Source organism: Marmota monax, unplaced genomic scaffold (genome assembly GCF_021218885.2).
Source record: "Marmota monax isolate L192 unplaced genomic scaffold, Marmota_monax_Labrador192_F-V1.1 WCK01_AAM20220418_F8-fsc00001, whole genome shotgun sequence".
Lineage (NCBI taxonomy): Eukaryota > Metazoa > Chordata > Mammalia > Rodentia > Sciuridae > Marmota > Marmota monax.
This window is the reverse complement of record NW_026693777.1, coordinates 27451213-27469177: the sequence shown is the minus strand read 5'-3', so window position 1 is coordinate 27469177 and position 17965 is coordinate 27451213. Positions and strand designations below refer to the sequence as shown.

General features: G+C 35.1%; 1 protein-coding gene and 1 long non-coding RNA gene across 3 annotated transcripts in view; one reads left to right on the top strand and one right to left on the bottom strand.

Moving 5' to 3' along the window:
* The window catches only part of Psma3 (proteasome 20S subunit alpha 3), a 20292-nt gene extending 18070 nt beyond the window's left edge, over positions 1 to 2222 (top strand). Inside the window, exons 9-11 of the mRNA XM_046461426.2 lie at positions 1156 to 1223; positions 1693 to 1757; positions 2085 to 2222. Of these exons, the coding sequence (XP_046317382.1) occupies positions 1156 to 1223; positions 1693 to 1757; positions 2085 to 2129 (178 nt within the window). The 3' untranslated portion in view covers positions 2130 to 2222. The remainder of the gene's footprint in view (positions 1 to 1155; positions 1224 to 1692; positions 1758 to 2084) is intronic.
* Positions 1572 to 17965, bottom strand: LOC124104466 (uncharacterized). Of its 2 annotated transcripts, none has more exons than XR_009228373.1 (5): positions 17430 to 17965; positions 16416 to 16463; positions 13978 to 14064; positions 13626 to 13714; positions 1572 to 6831 (listed from the first exon to the last, which is right to left on the bottom strand). It is a non-coding gene; the product is annotated as an uncharacterized LOC124104466 (long non-coding RNA). The 2 variants fall into 2 exon arrangements; XR_009228374.1 differs by having other exon boundaries at positions 1572 to 3404.

Below are 17965 nucleotides of genomic sequence, written 5' to 3'. Positions count from 1 at the left end.
TAAATAGCATCTTTCATGAAATCAGGCATTCTGGAAGTCAGCCCTTACCACTATTATGTTTAGGTATAATGGTACACATCAAGTAGCTATCCTTAATCATAAGATGCTTTCATATTATAGCAGGGCTTTAGAATACCCTCTGAAAGTGAAGTGTGTAAAGCAGTATAAAATATAAAATAAAACTTTACACTGACAATTTTTGATACTTTTCCTGTTACTTTGTTATACTACAGTGCCTCCTTGTTTTGAGTTTGTGACATACTACAGTGTGAGAACCACTTAAGTGGAATATAAACTGGTACTAAATGAATGGACATGGTGCTGAAAAATAGTAAAACAGCCAGTTAGTTGGGTTTTACTTATTTTGAGACATCATTTTATACTGAATTAAATATAATGTACAACTACCAGTACGAATGTCATTTACTTAAGATTAAATTCACAAATTCAGTAATTCACTACTATATTTAAAAAAAAAAGCTCAGAAAAGAAATACACCAGGTCCGGTTCAAAATTTATTTTATGAAATGTGGTAGGATAAATGAACATCATATTTTTGAGTCAATCGTCTATTAAGTTGTGAAAAACTTGGCAAGGAAAGCATCATTTGCTAAGTCTTTTTTTTTTTTTTTTTTTTTTTGAGAGAGAGAGAATTTTTTTTTTAATATTTATTTTTTAGTTTTCGGCGGACACATCTTTGTTTGTATGTGGTGCTGAGGGTCGAACCCGGGCCACACGCATGCCAGGCGAGTGCCCTACCGCTTGAGCCACATCCCCAGCCCCTTGCTAAGTCTTTATAAGTTGTTTTTTAAAATATCTGCTTCATGAATAGAAAAAAATGAATATCCTGACAAGGAACAGTGAATGACTGCTTACTGTTTGAACCTGTTATGTTTTTTATAGTTCAATTTTAAAACAATGTATCAAAATAACCAAATGGATTCTATAGGTATATTCATTGTTTATAAGATAGCAAGGGATTCATTTTATCTCAATAACTGTGTAATTTCTCTTTTCTAATGTACATGATAATAGACTACAGGAAGAATATATAATTTTGTAAATAGAGATGGGCATTCTAATTTGTACTGATTGGGTACCTGAACTTAGATGTTTGGAGGTGACCAATTGCTAATTTCTCCTTTTCTGTTCTAGAATTTACATAGTACATGATGAAGTTAAAGATAAAGCTTTTGAACTAGAGCTCAGCTGGGTTGGTGAACGTAAGTTACTTTTAGACATTTACTTATTCTAGGACACACTTATAGTGTACTTAATTTCTCTTTTTAATATAAAGAAATCCAAAACAGAATTAACAGATTGTTAGTTAATCAAAGGAAAAATTCTTCTTATAATTGACTAAAGTTGTGAACAGTTCATTGTTTTGAAATATCTGTTTCATGTATTACTGAGAAATCACCCATTTTTTTTCTACCTAGCATAGGGCTTAAAGGATAGGCTATTTTCAGAATCTAATCGTGCTGTAAATTAATTCTCAGGATTTATAAATCATAATTTTCAATAATTTAACTTGGGCACATTTAGACACACATGAAAGAAACACACAAAAGTTAGTACAAAGTATCTTGTTTATTATTCATAGTACAGTATCACAACCTTAGGTGAACAATCATACTACCTAAATCAGTATACTCATTTTTAATTCAACTAAATATATGCCTTAATTTACAGTAACTAAAGGAAGACATGAAATTGTTCCAAAAGATATAAGGGAAGAAGCAGAGAAATATGCTAAGGTGAGCTTCAGCATTAAAAACTTTACTAATTAAAATCATGTATTGATGATAAAGGAACTTGCCTATTAAATACTGAAGAGTTGAACCAAGGGTAGACATTTTCTAGGTTAGCTCCAGTGGAAATAAAGTTGCACTCTGGTTCCAAAGTTTTTTGGGGGGGTTAAAAGTAGACAGGGTTTTCAGGACACAAAATGCTTTTCAGTTGTATATATTCTAAAGAAGTATTCGTTTTTCATTTTTAAATTTTCTACATAAATTTTCAATGAGTGCTAATAAGTGGGACATAATGATATTAATCAAATATAAATACCATTTTTCTCTTAACAGGAATCTTTGAAGGAAGAGGATGAATCAGATGATGATAATATGTAACATTTACTTCAGCATCTATTCTGTTATAAATTTCTATAACAGTTCCATGTAACTTTAGCCCCTGACCAGTTTTCATTAAATTTTTGACTTGTAGCCACTGAAGTTTGGTTAATATCTACTTGACATAATTGGAGAAATGATCAATGACATTCATTACATTTGCTTATTGTTAAAATACAGACTTACGCCTACTACTAAAATTCCTTAGAATACTGTAAAATGAGTCTTTGGAATAAGATGAATTCAGTCTGTTTGGTTCTTTTATACTGGTCATCAGCCAGTTTTGACTTTTTAGGTGTAAGAAAGATGTTTTCAGTTTTTTAGAAAGACACTATCTGAGAAGTCAAAAAAATATTTTTGCTTTTTTCCTTTTATTGTGGTAAGTTAAGGATTTATGTTAGGTCACTTTCTGTCTTTACAAAAATCAGAACTGTGGCCTGAAGAATTACAAATGTGCCCTGAACAGCACTACTCAGAGCAGGAACAATCTGAACTCAGGCCAAGTATACACACCCTAAATTGAGTTCATGCCAGCATCACTCCATTCAACTGTTACTGCTTTCCTAAGAAGGTAATCTAGTCACTGAGAGTTTAGCTGCAGGGTATTGCTGGGCTTTGAGCATCTTACCATGAATTCCATAGTATGAGATTACCTGCTATATTTTACAAATCATTCTTAGCAGAGAGTGATAAGTGTTGGCTTTGGACAAATGCCCAAATAATACTAAACTGGATCTATTTTCAGACAGAAATTGACTCTCCCTCAGTCAACTAGGGCGAGTCCTAAAACTTCACTTACTATGCTGTGGGCTTAACTGTTCTTAAATTCCTATCAGTACAGCTAATAACCCTCTATAAGAGAAGACACTGGTACTAGAGAAATATAAATTTACCGTGATACTGGATTAATCTAAACTTAAAACATATACAACATATACCTAATTTGATATCTATTATGAAAGAAAAATGAGAGATTTTCATTATTAATGTAGGTTTAATTGTAGGGCCATTCTGTAATCATATCATTGAGAAATGGCAAGCCTCCAGGAAAAAAAGCTGATATGTTTTACTTTGACATGAATACAATGTTTAAGACTGAATACCTTATTGCTGTAAATCATCTTGATACTGGTACCTTAAAAAACAAAAACAAAACATAATTTTTAAAGAACAAAGTTCTAGTTTAGAGTTTCCAACATAATATATTTAGAATGTAAAATAACTTATCTGATGAGATGATCCATTGGTTTTTATTTCTGTCACTCCTAAAGGGACCTAAAAAATGAAGTCACAGGTTATTAATATGATGGAAACATTGGAATAAATTTCACAAGGTAAGCAGCAAATTAAAATTATAGTGTTTCCATTTTATAAAAATATCAACATTTCAAAATACTAAGAAACCAGAAGAAATCCTTAAATGAAACTGTGTTTATGTATAATATTAACTCCTAATGTTTCTCTAATTTTTAAATTTCTTACCTTTGGAAATGCAATCCAGACTTGACCTAGATTTTACTTTCCTATATCCATACTATGTGCCTAGGCTATTTCTTGACAGGTCTTTCCTAATGGCTCCCACCAAACTGCCTTCAAAAATGATAGTTAGAATTCACCCTTGCCAAAAACCCTCTTTACATGTTTCTTATTTAAATGTCAGGTTTTTAAAAACCCAAGAATAACAGTGCAGTTGCTCCTAACCCTAAATAAAACTTTGGTTCTACCACTGAGACTGTTTGTATAAATCTACAATGTCTTTAATGAAATAAGTGTATAGCCCCCCAGACTATAGGTACTTGACCTACATTTTACAAGAAGTTATTTAAAACAACCAAAAAAAAAAAAAAAACACACTTCCTACTTTTTATCTGGTGAACAAGGAGTCAGGCATCCAAATGCTCAAGGCACATGTCTTTTAAAAAATGGTTAGTTAGGTGTAATAGTAGGGGTTCATTTAGACATAGTCATACATGCATGTAATAAAATTTGCTCCCGGGTAGTCGTGGCCGAGTGGTTAAGGCGATGGACTTAAAATTTGCTCCATTTCAACCCTGTATTTCCACTTTCCCTGCCCTCTTCCCTCTCCCGGTACACATCTTACAGAAATAATTCCTAGTAGTAAAGTACAAAGTAAGGTATAATATTTTAAAAATACTGGCTCAAAAATGTCAGTGATTTATCTGAATTTCTGGAAAACTGAAGCTCAGAAATATGTAACATTTGTAGGATCAATTCTTATACTGAAGCACAGTAATGGGATTTTTCTTGACAAAAGAAGCTGGGGGCTTCTAGCCTACTTCAGTGTAAACAAATTAAGAAAGATAGCATTATAATTAAACCTAGGATATAGTTTATAAATTGATACAGGTTTCAATCTGGCTGGCTTTGTCATTTTTAATAATTGCGATTTTGGAGAATTACTAAATTTCATCTATACAGTGAGGATTTATGCACCATTTAAAAAAGCAACAAAAAAGTAAAGATAGAAATTTAAACTTAAAAAGAATTAGAAGTGATCAGAAGACCGAGTATGGTTAAAACATCAATTTGCAAAGGGATTTATAAATTCAATGTAAACCTAATCTTAAGAGGCACAGAGAGCAGGAAGGGTAAAATTAATAAGCTGTTTCTAAAATTTTTATAAGAAAAGCAATTTGAAAAGACAAAATAGTATAGAAAAAGAACACGCAGAGAAACTACCTGGCTTCAAAACTTACTATTAGGGGATGCAGCTAAGTGGTGTTTGCCTAGTATGTGTGAGATTCTGGTTTGATCTTTTAACACACCAAAGAAACAAAAACAAAAATCCAGACTTAACTCTAATGCTCCAGACACAATGTTAATGGGACACAATGGAGTTCAAAATCAGATTTCAAATATGATCAACTGAGTGAAAAGGCAAATCAGTGGAGAAAGGAATGATTTTTCAACAAATGATGCTAGAATACTGGGACACCTATCCACAGGATAATTCCAAAAAAATATACAAAGATCTCTTATTGGTTTTAAGAAAGAATCATTCATTAAATCCATTAAAGTTACACAATAAAACGTTTTAAGAATGACAAAATAGGAAAAACTGAGGAAAAATACTTGCAAATCATCTAACAAAGGACTTGTGCACAGCAGATACACAGAACTTTCAAAACATGAAATACCCTAATTGTAAAAAAATGGACAAAAGAGTCAGGCAATTCACTAAACAAGATACATTGATGGCAAATACCTATGTGAAAAGATGCTTTTCACTATTAAGAGAAATACATATTAAAATTACAATGTGTTATCACTCAGCTTTAGATAGTGTACAATTAAAGACAAATCACCAAGTACTGGTGAGGATGTGGATTAACAGGAATGGTCATTGCTGCTGTAAAGTAAAATGGTATGGCTGCATTTGAAAACAGTTCGCCAATTTCTTATGAAGTTTAACACTTAACACATAACTCACTGTTCCTACTGACAGGTGTATACTTGAAATGGAAATTAAGGCTGTATGACTCATACATACTGCTTAATTACAACTGTGATATTTTGGAAAAGGCAAAACTTGCAAGGATCAGAAAAATATCAGTTTTTCATGGGGCAAGAAAAGAAACAGAAAAGATACTTCAAAGTATTTACGAGATTATACTTCTGGGCTGAGACTGTGGCTCAGTGGTGGAGTGCTCACCTAGCACATGGGAGGCACTGGGTTTAATCCTCAGCACGATGTAAAATAAATAAAATAAAGGTATTGTGGCTATCTACAACTTGAAAAAATTCAAAAAGAGATTTTACTTCTGTCATAAGGCTAAACAGCAGAATGAAGCAATAGGGGCAAGAGGTATTTAAGAAAACTCATTTTGATTTTATGAGAAATGTTATAAAAATATACAGCTTGCTGGGTGTGGTGGCACACACCTGTAATCCCATCGGTTCAGGAGGCTGACACAGGAGGATCTCGAGTTCAAAGCCAGCCCCAGCAAAAGGGAGGCACTAAGCAGTGAGACCCTGTCTCTAGATAAAATACAGAATAGTGCTGGAGATGTGACTCAGTGGCTGAGTGCCCCTAAGTTCAATCACCTGTACCCAAGAACAGTATATAACTAGGTGAAAAAGGGGAAATTAACAGCAGATGGTTTCACATATTTTAAACTCAACATCAACTTTTTTTTAAATTTTTTTTTTTAGAGAGAGAATTTTAACATTTATTTTTTAGTTTTCGGCGGACACAACATCTTTTGTTTGTATGTGGTGCTGAGGATCGAACCTGGGCCGCACGCATGCCAGGCAAGCGCGCTACTGCTTGAACCACATCCCCAGCCCCTCAACATCAACTTTCAAAAAGAGCAACACAAAGGTGTTAGGAGAATTATTTCCAACATATAGGTGGATGAAGAGTTCAGGGCCCCCAATCAGGAACTGTATAATTGTTCATTTAATGGTCAGAGATTAAAAACCATCTCTTATTTTTATTTTTTGTTAACTTTACAGTTTTAAGCTTTTACTCAAAGCAGTAGCAATCTTTATTTAGAATACAACCTTTGAGAAGAATTAGTTTTACTAACATTTGAATTTAATTCTTTCCTTTTTTTCAAAAGAAGGAAGTGGCTTAATTTTTCATGAAACCAGAAGGTGGAGGGAAGCATTATCTTGGTGAATATTAGTTTTCTTTCCTCTGTGAGAAGCATGTCCAGTAGAAAATGCTCTGTGCATTTGTCTGTGAATGTAAAAAGCATCTCATTTTACTGATAGGTCAAGGAAGAGAAGTATCAATTTGGTAAAATAAGAACTTGGTTCGACCACAGTATAGCAAGATTCCCTTACCTGCAAGGTAGAGGTTTATAGTGAAAGCATGCTTTGACATATTTTATTAACTATTAGTTCACTTCACAGGACTGAAAAAGCAACACTAATTCATTATTTCTAACTCATGTTCTATTTATTCATTACTTTAGTTACAAAAGATTCCCTGTACCAACCCCTCTTCAGTACTAGGGACTGAACCCAGGGCCTCACACAAGCTAGGCAAGCATTCTACCATTAAACTATCCTCAGCTCTTTTAAATTTCGAGACAGGGTCTCACTAAGGTGCCCAAGACTAACTTCTAACTTTTGATCCTCTTGCTTCAGCCTCCCAAGAAGTTGCAATTATAGTATGTGCCACTGTGCAAGATTCTTAAAATGGTATTACTGCAACTTTTGTACAATATATTCCACACACTCACAATGTAGTGATACATTTCTATTCTAACATTTGAATTTTAACTGTTCCCACTGTTATTTGGAATAAACTGAATGCAATTCTTCTATATTTCTAGAATAAATTCTATTAGAGGGGCTGAGGCTGTGGCTTAGTGGTAGAGTGCTCGCCTAGCTTGTGCGAGGTGCTGGGTTCGATCCTTAGCACCACATAAAAATAAATAAATTAAATAAAGGTATAAAAAAATCACATCAATCTTAAAAAAAAAAAAAAAGGTCTATTAGAAATGAACACAGACCGTTCCTTCAGAGGTGACATAATTCATTCACAAACACAAACATGTTTGACACAGAAAGCTGAAGGGCAAGCCATAATACTGGCAAGTCATACACTAAAAATTTCTGACAGCAAGCAGTTTCTCTTCCTTCCTGGCAATCCTCTCTCTCATGATACAAAGCCAAATGCAGCTTTCTGACAAATGACTTTATGTGGAGACATGACGTGCCATTTTCCTCCCCCTCTCGATATTTGGATGGCTTCCAAAGTGAATTTCAGGAGACGCTTTAAACATGAAACTCAAACTAGCCTACTTTAAAATCTATTCTTTTCCCTAAATGGAAATCTGACAAAACAGGAAGTACCCAGCAGCAGAGAAGCAAGTTCTGCAACTTTAATATTTACTGGGAACAGCCTAGTTCTTCATGACTATGTAATAAAAATGCAGAAGTTCAAAACTGGGTGGAAAACAGCAAAGTTTGCGGTAGCATACGTAATTTTAAGGCCTTAAAAGCAGTATCACATGATAAATAGAGAAATAAGAAACCGCAAAAGGGCCTTTTGTTTGGCTATATTTCCTTGTATGAAAATCCCTTTCCCGGTTCCTTCTGACTAAGATATAAGCCACCAAAACTATACAAACACTGCAAACAGCGATATGGTGGCATATAAAAATTTAGAAACGGATTTGTTTTGAGAATCAGTAAGAATTTTAGTTTAGTTTGAGGGAACCAATGGGGCAAAGTGAGATTTTTTTTCTTGCTTGCTGTAGCATTTGAGGTAACCCTGCATGTGAATAAATATAAACCCCTAAGTGGTCTGTTAGGATCAGCAGAGTCAATAACATATTATCAAACATACCACCAGCCAAAAACAAAAACAAAAACCCCTTCCTCCATGACTTATTCATGCCCTACTTTAAAGCTGTGGAAATAACTAGAGGACTTTTCAATACCAATTAACTTGTATCTTAATTTTTAAACTATCACTCCTAAAGAGCAGTACAGTACACTAAAAGGCCTAAAGTCCTAAACAAATATCATCATCTATCCTTTCCTTCCTCCCTGGCAAAAGCAAGATGAGATCCACAGGCAGTCAGGAAATGTGTGATTATGTATTAATAAGTCATGTATTAATATAACAGATAACATATTAATAAATAAGAGGAACTGGGAATTGTGACACAGGCCTATAATTCCAGCTACTTAGGAAGCCGAGGCAGGACAACCTCAAGTTTTGAGAACAACTTTTTGAAATCCTAACTCAAAATTTTTAAAAAAGGGAGTGGAACGAGGATGTACTTTAGCAGTAGAGTACTTGCTTAGCATGCTTGGGGTCCTGGATTCAATCACTACCAAATAAATAAATATTTTCTCCTGTAACTGATTTAAGTACACTGAACAATATAGAAAACAGAAGCTTCACTGTAATGAAATTAGTTGGTAGTCATGCTTAGATATTATTTGAAATTTACTTTAATGTCCAATGAAAACAAAACTCTTAATAAATGGGTTAGAGACAGAACTCAGTGTAAAGTGCTTGTTTAGCATGTTCATGGCCTTGGGTTTGATTCCCAGTGAGGGGGAAAAAAAAAAAACAAAAAAATCCTTGAAAATAAGGAGGGCCATTAAAACTTGTCAGAATATGATTCTATGTAATATGAACATCAACTACTTCCTTAAATGCTAAAATTATCAAGTCAGTGCCTGATACTTCTGATTTGGGTATGAGAAGTACACAATGTAATTCCTATTTGAAAAATGTGGTGCTGGATTACAAATTTCAAACATTAAGAGTTATAAATACCTAGCCCATGAAGTTTATTCTCTAAAAGCAAAAATTCATGCAGTGACTATCTCAGAGGTCACAGTAACGAGTAAAACCAACAGGCTTATAATTACAACATAACATCTGTTTTTCAAAGCCAGTGTTACTATATTATGATGCTCCTTTAATTCAATGTCCTACTAAGTTATTATAAAAATTCTAAGAACTGCTTCTTTAGATGTATGATATGGCTCTGATATTTCAATTTATCTCCCTAATTTCCATAATTCTCATTTCTTGTAAATCTTAAAGGCCCAAACCCTTATCAGTATCACAGCAACTAAGGATAAAATAAACATACTCAAGAATATCTCATCCAATTCCTATTCTCATTTCAAGTGTCATGGATTATGGTATTGTGGTTTTTAAAAAGTACTTACATGGTAAAATTATGAGTTCAAAAACTTATTGATCCAGGTGGCCTAGTTACTGGCAAGTTAGTCCTTGCCAAACTTTTCTGAAAGAAAATATTCTAATGAAAATTCCTAATTTGTGCATAGTTCCCATAGTGCTATTACCCCTCCATAGGCTCTTGAGCCCAATTCAATTCCCAAAACTTTAAGTGCTCTAATTTTAAGGCACTGATTAAGGGGTTCTTAGATGTACAAATACTGAAAAAGCACATCTTTAATGACATACATTTGTCTATTAAATGCCATCTTTTGCTTGCTATACATTTTATAACATTTCATTCTACAAATAAGTACCCACAAACGCCAAGGCCTATGATGGCTCCTAAACTTACAAAGGTGAACAAGGTATATGCTCTCTATCTATAAAGATTTCATGACAAAGTGAAGGACATATAAATAAATGAAAAAGCTAAAATGCAATACAGAAAGTGGCAGGAATTATGTAGGAGAAAACATGGTGATATTACTTGTAACTACACCTATAGTGCTATCAAGGAAGCTTTACGTAAAATGTATTTGAATATGCAGAGATAAGGCAACATTCTAGGAGGCTGGACTATTACCGAAAACAGAAAAAGGAACAGGAAAAGCATGAGGCTTGTAGAGGGGAAAATGACAGTGGAGAGTGACTGTTGCATATGATTTTTTTTTTTTTTAAGAAAGAAAGAGAGAATTTCTTAATATTTATTTTTTAGTTTTCGGCGGACACATCTTTATTTGTATGTGGTGCTGAGGATTGAATCCAGCGCAGCGCGCATGCCAGGCAAGCACGCTACCGCTTGAGCCACATCCCCAGCCCGGCATATGATTTTTGAAGGGAAGAAATAGGAAATAACATTGAAGAAAGGTTGTTATGACCTTGAAGAGGGTCTATAACATAAGAGAGTCGTCTAGCTGCTTTATCTCTATAATAAATATGATAACATAATAATTTAAACTCTCCTGGGATAACACTCATGTAATAATATTCACATTAAGACCACCTGATTCATAAGTACTTCCTAAAAACTTGGTATCATTCTAATAGCACTTCACATGTATTAATGTAATTCTAATCCCAACCTTGTCAGATGAATTCTCTTATTGATGGGGTAGAAAATAAGAGAAATATATCCTAAACCACTAAATTCCCTGGCTACATCTTCACATACTAAACCTAGAAGTATTTCTTTGCTATTCCTGAAATATTTTAAAATATTTTTTTAGTTGTAAAGGGGACATAGACTCTCTTTGTTTATTAATTTTTATGTGGTGCTGAGGCTTAAACCAGTGCCTCACACATGCTAGGCAAGCACTCTGCCACTTATCTATAGCCCCAGCTCCCTGAATGTTTTTTTGTATTTTTGTTGTTGTTGTTTTGTATTGGGGATTGAACTCAGGAGTGCTTTATCACTGAGATACATCCCCAGTCCAATTTTTTTTAAATTTGAAATTTTGAGATAGGGACTTGCTAAATTGCCCAGGCTGGTCTGGAAATTATTATCATCCTGCTTTAGTCTTCCAAGTTGCTGGGATTACAGGAATGTGCCACAGAATGGTTTTTTTTTTTGGTGCTGGAGATCAAAACCAGGGCCTCACACATGCCAGGCAAATGCTCTTCCACTGAGGCACATCTGTAGCCCGCCCTGAAGGATTTTTTTAATATATTATTTTTTAGTTGTAGTGGAACACAGTATCTTTTATTTATATGGTAGTAGCGAGCCCAGTACTCCTGAGCCACAATCCCAGCCCTTCCTGAAATATTTTTACAGCTATTATTCTTACAGGGATAGGAAAAACCTAAATCCTGTCAGGTAACTATAAAGTGGAATCAAAAAGGAAAAAAATAATTTAACATTGTGATTTACCTATACCTAACTAATCATTTAGAAGACTTGCTTTTTCCTGAAATAAAATCAGAACTTTTCTCTTGATATATCACAGGGGAAAAAAAAAGAAATAACACACACTTTTTTTTTAAGGTCTTAGAATAACAGGCAAAGGAAGGGTTTGCATGTGATTGTGCAAGTGTGTGTGTGTATGTGTGTGTGTTGGGAGCAGAAGGGGAATAGGTGGTAGAAGAATCAAAAGAGGTTAACTGGTGAAACTAAGCTCTTTCTCGAGGAATACTTAAAAGTTAACTCTGTAAAATTTTTGATACAAGGGACTGAACCCAGGGGTGATCAAACCAGACCAAATCCCCAGTTCTTTTTATTTTGAGACAAGGTCTCGCTAAGTTGCTGAAGCTGGCTTTGAATTTGTGATCCTCTTGCTTCAGCTTTCCAAGCCACTAGGACTACAGGTGTGCACAAAAGTTAACTCTTCACTTGTTCTGACTTTTTTTTTTTTTTTTTTTTGGTACTGGGGATTGAACCCAGGGTCACTTAACCACTAATTTACACTATCACCCTCCATGTGAGTTTAGTTACTGGTATTGAGTAGTCTGTAATGAGTATTTTTCTTAATAGGTGAAAAACATGTTGCATTCCCCCCCCCCCCCCTTCTTTTTAAGATCATTTCCCTTTTCTCTCTCTCTCTTTTTTTTTTTTTTTGGATAGTATTCCAACCACAAGGATCTTTACATGTTCAAATTCTTTTTAAGTAAAGCTTTTTGGGGGGTGGGGAATGTTACCGGGTATTGAACACTACCATTCTACCACAGAGCTACATCCCAGCCCCATTTTTTATTTTATTTATTAGAGACAGGATCTCACTTGAGTTGCTTAGTACCTTGATTTTGCTGAGGCTGGCTTTGAACTTGTGATCTTCCTGCCTCAGCCTCCAGAGGCACATGCCACTGTGCCCAGCTAGTAAATCTTTCTTTTCTTGGGGGGTCGGGGTGTACCAGAGATTGAACTCAAGGGCACTCAACCACTGAGCCACATCCTGAGCCCTATTTTGTATTTTATTTAGAGAGGGTCTCACTGAGCTGCTTAGTGCTTTGTGGTTACTGAGGCTGGCTTTGAACATGTGATCCTCCTGTTTAAGCCTCCCGAGGCAGTGGGATTACAGGTGTGTGATAGTGCGCCCGGCTAGTAAATCTTTCTTGATACCTCTATATGTATTGCTACAAGATCTTTACCTAACTGGTTTACCAACTGCCCAAAATACATCTTTTCTTATATAATCACATTCTTGCTCACAACCTTCCATCCAATTATAAAGTCTTCTTTCTTTCTAATACCTACACACACACACACACACTCTTACATACACATGTATATATATGTATATCCCCAGCTCCTCTGCTCTTTCTTAAAGCAATGTTTCTTAAAAATTTCTAGATCTCCTTGATTGTATAGAGAACTTTATTATTACTTAAATCTTTAAATAAAGATCTAATTTTCTTAAATCTTTTGAAGCATGTATTTAGACTAACTTTTCATGTTTAATTATGTTCTCTTTTATTGACAGTAAGTTTCTCAAGCACAGATCCTTGTAGAAAAGCCATTTAGTAACCAGATCTGCATAAATCCAAATCCTAAGTATGCTGTTATTCTATTTTTAATTATATGTAGAAAAACATCATTATCTATGACTCCATGTGGCCATAAAATCATCAGTGAGCTGATTTTAGAGCTGATTAGATAGAGCAAAAGACAATATAGATTAAAATGTAGGCTTTGATTATAAGCAAATTATGTAATTTCTCAAAAATAAGTCTAGGAATCAGTTCTACTCAACTTAGCAATCAGTTCTATTCTGAACATATACTGATATTTCCAGAAATAACTGCACAATGGAATAAATTCTATTATTTTTTACACACACACAGGGCCAACCTTGATTATTTAAAGATAAACTAAAATTACACACCAGAAATGGGATTTTTCAAGACACAGAAGATTCAAGTCTTTCAAAACTGGGATACATAGCTTCATTTCCCCAGAAAAATCAGTCTTATTCTGAAAGACAAAGACTTCTTTTAATTTTGTTCTGAAAGACAAAGACTTCTTTTAATTTTGAGTTATGTTATAGCTTAGACATTTAGAATACACACTATTATTAAAAAAAATATCTTGATGCTGAACTCTCACTGGTCAAATTTTCTTTTCAAGTTTTTAGAAAGAAAGAGGGACCCCATGAATATGCTCATGGTGTTCTTTGATAAAAATATTAAGTATTACTTAAAAATTCAAAAATGGAAGCCAGTCCTGGTGGTGCATACCTGTAGTCCCAGCTACCCAACAGTCTGAGGCAAGAGGAAAATCTGAACCCAGGAGTTTGAAGCCAGTCTAGGAAGCATGGCAAGTCCCTGCCTCAAAAAAAAAAAAAAAAATCAGAATCAGGAATGACATGAATGGTTAAACAAATACAAGGATGTCCTTAGATTTTAGTAAAAAATACCTCATAGGGCACTAATTATATACCTTCATTTGAATCCATACATAAAACATTCTTTCAAAAATAGTTTTATATCACTGAAACATCACTAATAATTTGACATTTTGATTCTGTATGAAGTATTACTCTCATTAGTCAAGTTCACTAAGTTATAAAGATGTGCAACTTAGGCTGGGGTTGTGGCTCAGCACTAGAGCACCGACCTAAAATGTACAAGGCCCTGGGTTCGATCCTAAGCACCACATAAAAATAAATAAATAAAATAAAGGTATTGTGTCCAACTATAATTTAAAAATAAATATGTGCAATTTTATAATTTCCTTCATTTATGTCTATGAAAAATATTGTCTAGTAACTCTTCAGTTAATATTTATCTGCAGTTGCCTTCTATTAAGATTTAAAATCCTTAAAGAATTGATGAATAAAGTCTTAAGAAAATTATATTGATACATTATTAATGGGTTCTGTAAATATGTATTTTATTAATAACTACAAATCAATTGAAAATTAAGTATTTGGAACATTAAAAAATTTGAAGGCTACCCTGGCATCTATAGAACATCATTAATTTTCAAAAGTACTATTAAAAATGTTATGTTAGCTTATTATTTCTCACATTTTGTATACAATTGTGCATACAGATTCAATATCTTACAATGTACCAGGAGGAGGAACATATTGGTAATTAAAAACAGTTGCTGCCTTTTGGGAACATTCTTAAACCGGAGAAGAGGCAAATAATTGCAAAGAAAGTGAGGTGAAAGGCATGTAAAGGGTCCTATAAGGCTACAATAGCACTAAGGGAATGTATATGTAAATATGAGAAACTTTAGGGAAGGCTGCATGGAAGCACAAAGAATACCCAACTGACTTGAGTATTAAATCCTTGAGGGGAAAAAAAAAGAAAACTGTAATAATTCTATTTGAGTAACAGATCTCAGAAATAAAGAATAAACAGAAAACTGGGTGGAAGGTTTCAATTAAAAAAAAAGGACAACAAATAAAATCATAAGGCAAGAGAGCTTTCTTATGGACAATTGTACATGTATCCAAACCCTCAAATGTATAATTCTTTTGGCCTTATATTTCCACTTCTGGGAATTTATTACAAAAAAATAATTAGGGGTATGCTAGAAGATCTACATGCCTAGAAATTTTAGTCACTGATATGTACAAGGATATTCACTGACATATTAGTGCTATTATAGAAAAGTAAACAAAACAGGTCATATAAATTATGGTACATCTGTCCTATCTAACACTATGAGGCCATGAAAGATGCTTTATGGATAAATTATTTCTGATGTTCCCAGTGGGTAAAAAATAAGTACAATGATATATATATATATATATATATATATATATATATATATGCACATATATATATTTTATTTTATTTGTAATTGGACACAATACCTTTATTTTATTTATTTACTTTTATGTGGTGCTGAGGATCAAACCCAGGGCCTTGCATATGTTAGACAAGTGCTGAGCCACAACCCCAGCCCTAGAATGATATTTTAAACCATCAAAATAACTCTCTGCACAGTATGAACTGTAATTACTATCATTGGGTAGAAAAAATAGAAGAAATTTTGGGGGTTGGGGTTGTGGCTCAGCGGTAGAGCGCTCATCTAGCACATGGGAGGCCCTGGGTTCGATCCTCAGCACCACATATAAATGAATAAATAAAGATATTGTGTTCAACTACTTCTAAAAAATAAATATTAAAAAAAAGAAATACAAGAAATTTTTATCTTCTTTGGGTTTTTCAGTAATTTCCAAAAGATCACTGACGCGCAGTGCATATTTATATAAAATAATAACTCTATAAAGTTGGTAATATTAACTATGTGTGAATGCCCCCTGGGAAATTTGATATTATTCTACTGTTTTATAATTACCTTTTAAACAAAATCACCTCACTCTTAAACTTGCTTATTGATAAGATCTCTGTATAAAGAAATTTTTAAATGGGGGGAGGGGTTATAAAAATATACAGTGTTCCTTCATAAAAACATGAAGCGCTCTGAAGTCCAGAAATAAGAACTACATGAATAGGTAAACAATTCTGAGGATGTCCTAATTTGGGGATTTCAAACATCACATCTGAAGCTAATTAAGCAGACTTATTTGAACCGGTGACCAAATAAAACCTCTTTCAACTACCATTCTTGCATTCTAGTATTTATTTGCCAGTCCACAGAAAACGTTTCCTGGTGGTCCACTCAATTGTAGAGTCTTACAGATATTAGAACTCACCTCTATCATACTTGAGCTGTTTGCCACTGATATGTTGTCTTCAACCAACTGCCAAAAAGAAAAAGTAAACAAAAAACCCCAAAGAGTTGTTAAATCACTCAACTGTTCTCTAGTCTTGAGGCCCACATAAGTATAAGCATCTATTCAGTTAAGTATGACTAGGTCACTCACTGAAATACAGACATGTTTCACATTTTTAATGAACAATTTTGAGAAAAATCAACTTGGTAAAAAATCAATTCTACGTTAAAATGTCCTCTTGTGCAAATTTAGTCGGTGTTGACTGTCAAAGATATTACATTCTTTATAAGTGTCAATAACCCAGATGCACTATTTAGAATATGTCAGTTCTTGACTGCTTTAACAGACAAAGTGTTGCTAACAGCTCCATGCAGGTACCATAGGGGAAGTCCTTTCAACAAAGGTATTTTCAGTTGCAGAGGTATTGCTAGTCTCTTACACAAAGTAGCCTCGACGAGCACAGTGACACTCATCTTGACTAAGGTCACAGTAGCAGCCTCTGAACCAGCAAGTAAATTCCTTGGCATTCTAAATGCCAGAACCTGCTAGCTTCCTCCAAGCTTCGTACGGGAGGGGTAGGAGGAAAACACCTCCCCCAACGCAAGAGGTTTCAAAGAACCATATCCTCCCTGTGTTAACAAGGACACCCCTACGGCGGTAACTACTCTGGTGAAAAATATGACAAGTCCCTGAAACGCACTTCCAAAGGGAGGAAAAACTGCTCGGAGAAAAGCAGAATCCAGAACACCGCTCATTCCCTTGAGTAGGGACCACAGGATTACCTCCCAGGACCACGAGTCAGCCTCCTCAGCCTTTCTCTTTCCTCGGAGGGAGAGGAAGCCTCGCCCCCTTACACCCCGCCCCCACACTCCACCCCACGGCGGGGAAACTTACTATAACCATGGCCGCCTGCGGCCCCTTCACTTCCGGTGCCGGTGCCGCTAAAGCTGCGCCATCCCCTAGTCATTCGGACAACCATAGCCTCCAACTCACCTTTTCAAAAGCTCTGAGACTCCACCGGTCTTCATTGAGTGCTGTCCCGGAGGGAACGCTGAATGCGCGCCACATTAAAATAAATCTACCGGCTGAAAACTCCGCTTCCTCCAGCCAGGAACATAAAATGCGATAGAGCTGCGACCACTGCTGCCGGGACAAAATGGCGCCGAGAAGCTGGTTTAGCGCAGGCGCCTTGGAAACACCCTGCCCCGCCCCCGTGCAAGCTCCTGGCTGCTGTTCTGGGTTCCGTTTCCATGGGACACTCCACCGCCAATCCTCGTGTGGAACTGCTCTTCCTGACCCCTCAATGCACCAATCAGTGCTCAGTCAAGCACATCCGGAGTCGTCTCTCCCAATCATTTCTCAGGACTTGCTTACTCAATCCCTGATTCTCCAATAAGGTTGGGCTTCGAAGACAGCCAATCATAAGTGGAAGATATCCTACCTGCTGTTTTTCCCACCAATCCGTGAAGTTTCACATCTACATCCAATGAGAACGGCAGGTAACGAGCTCCAATCCAAAGCTCTTCGGC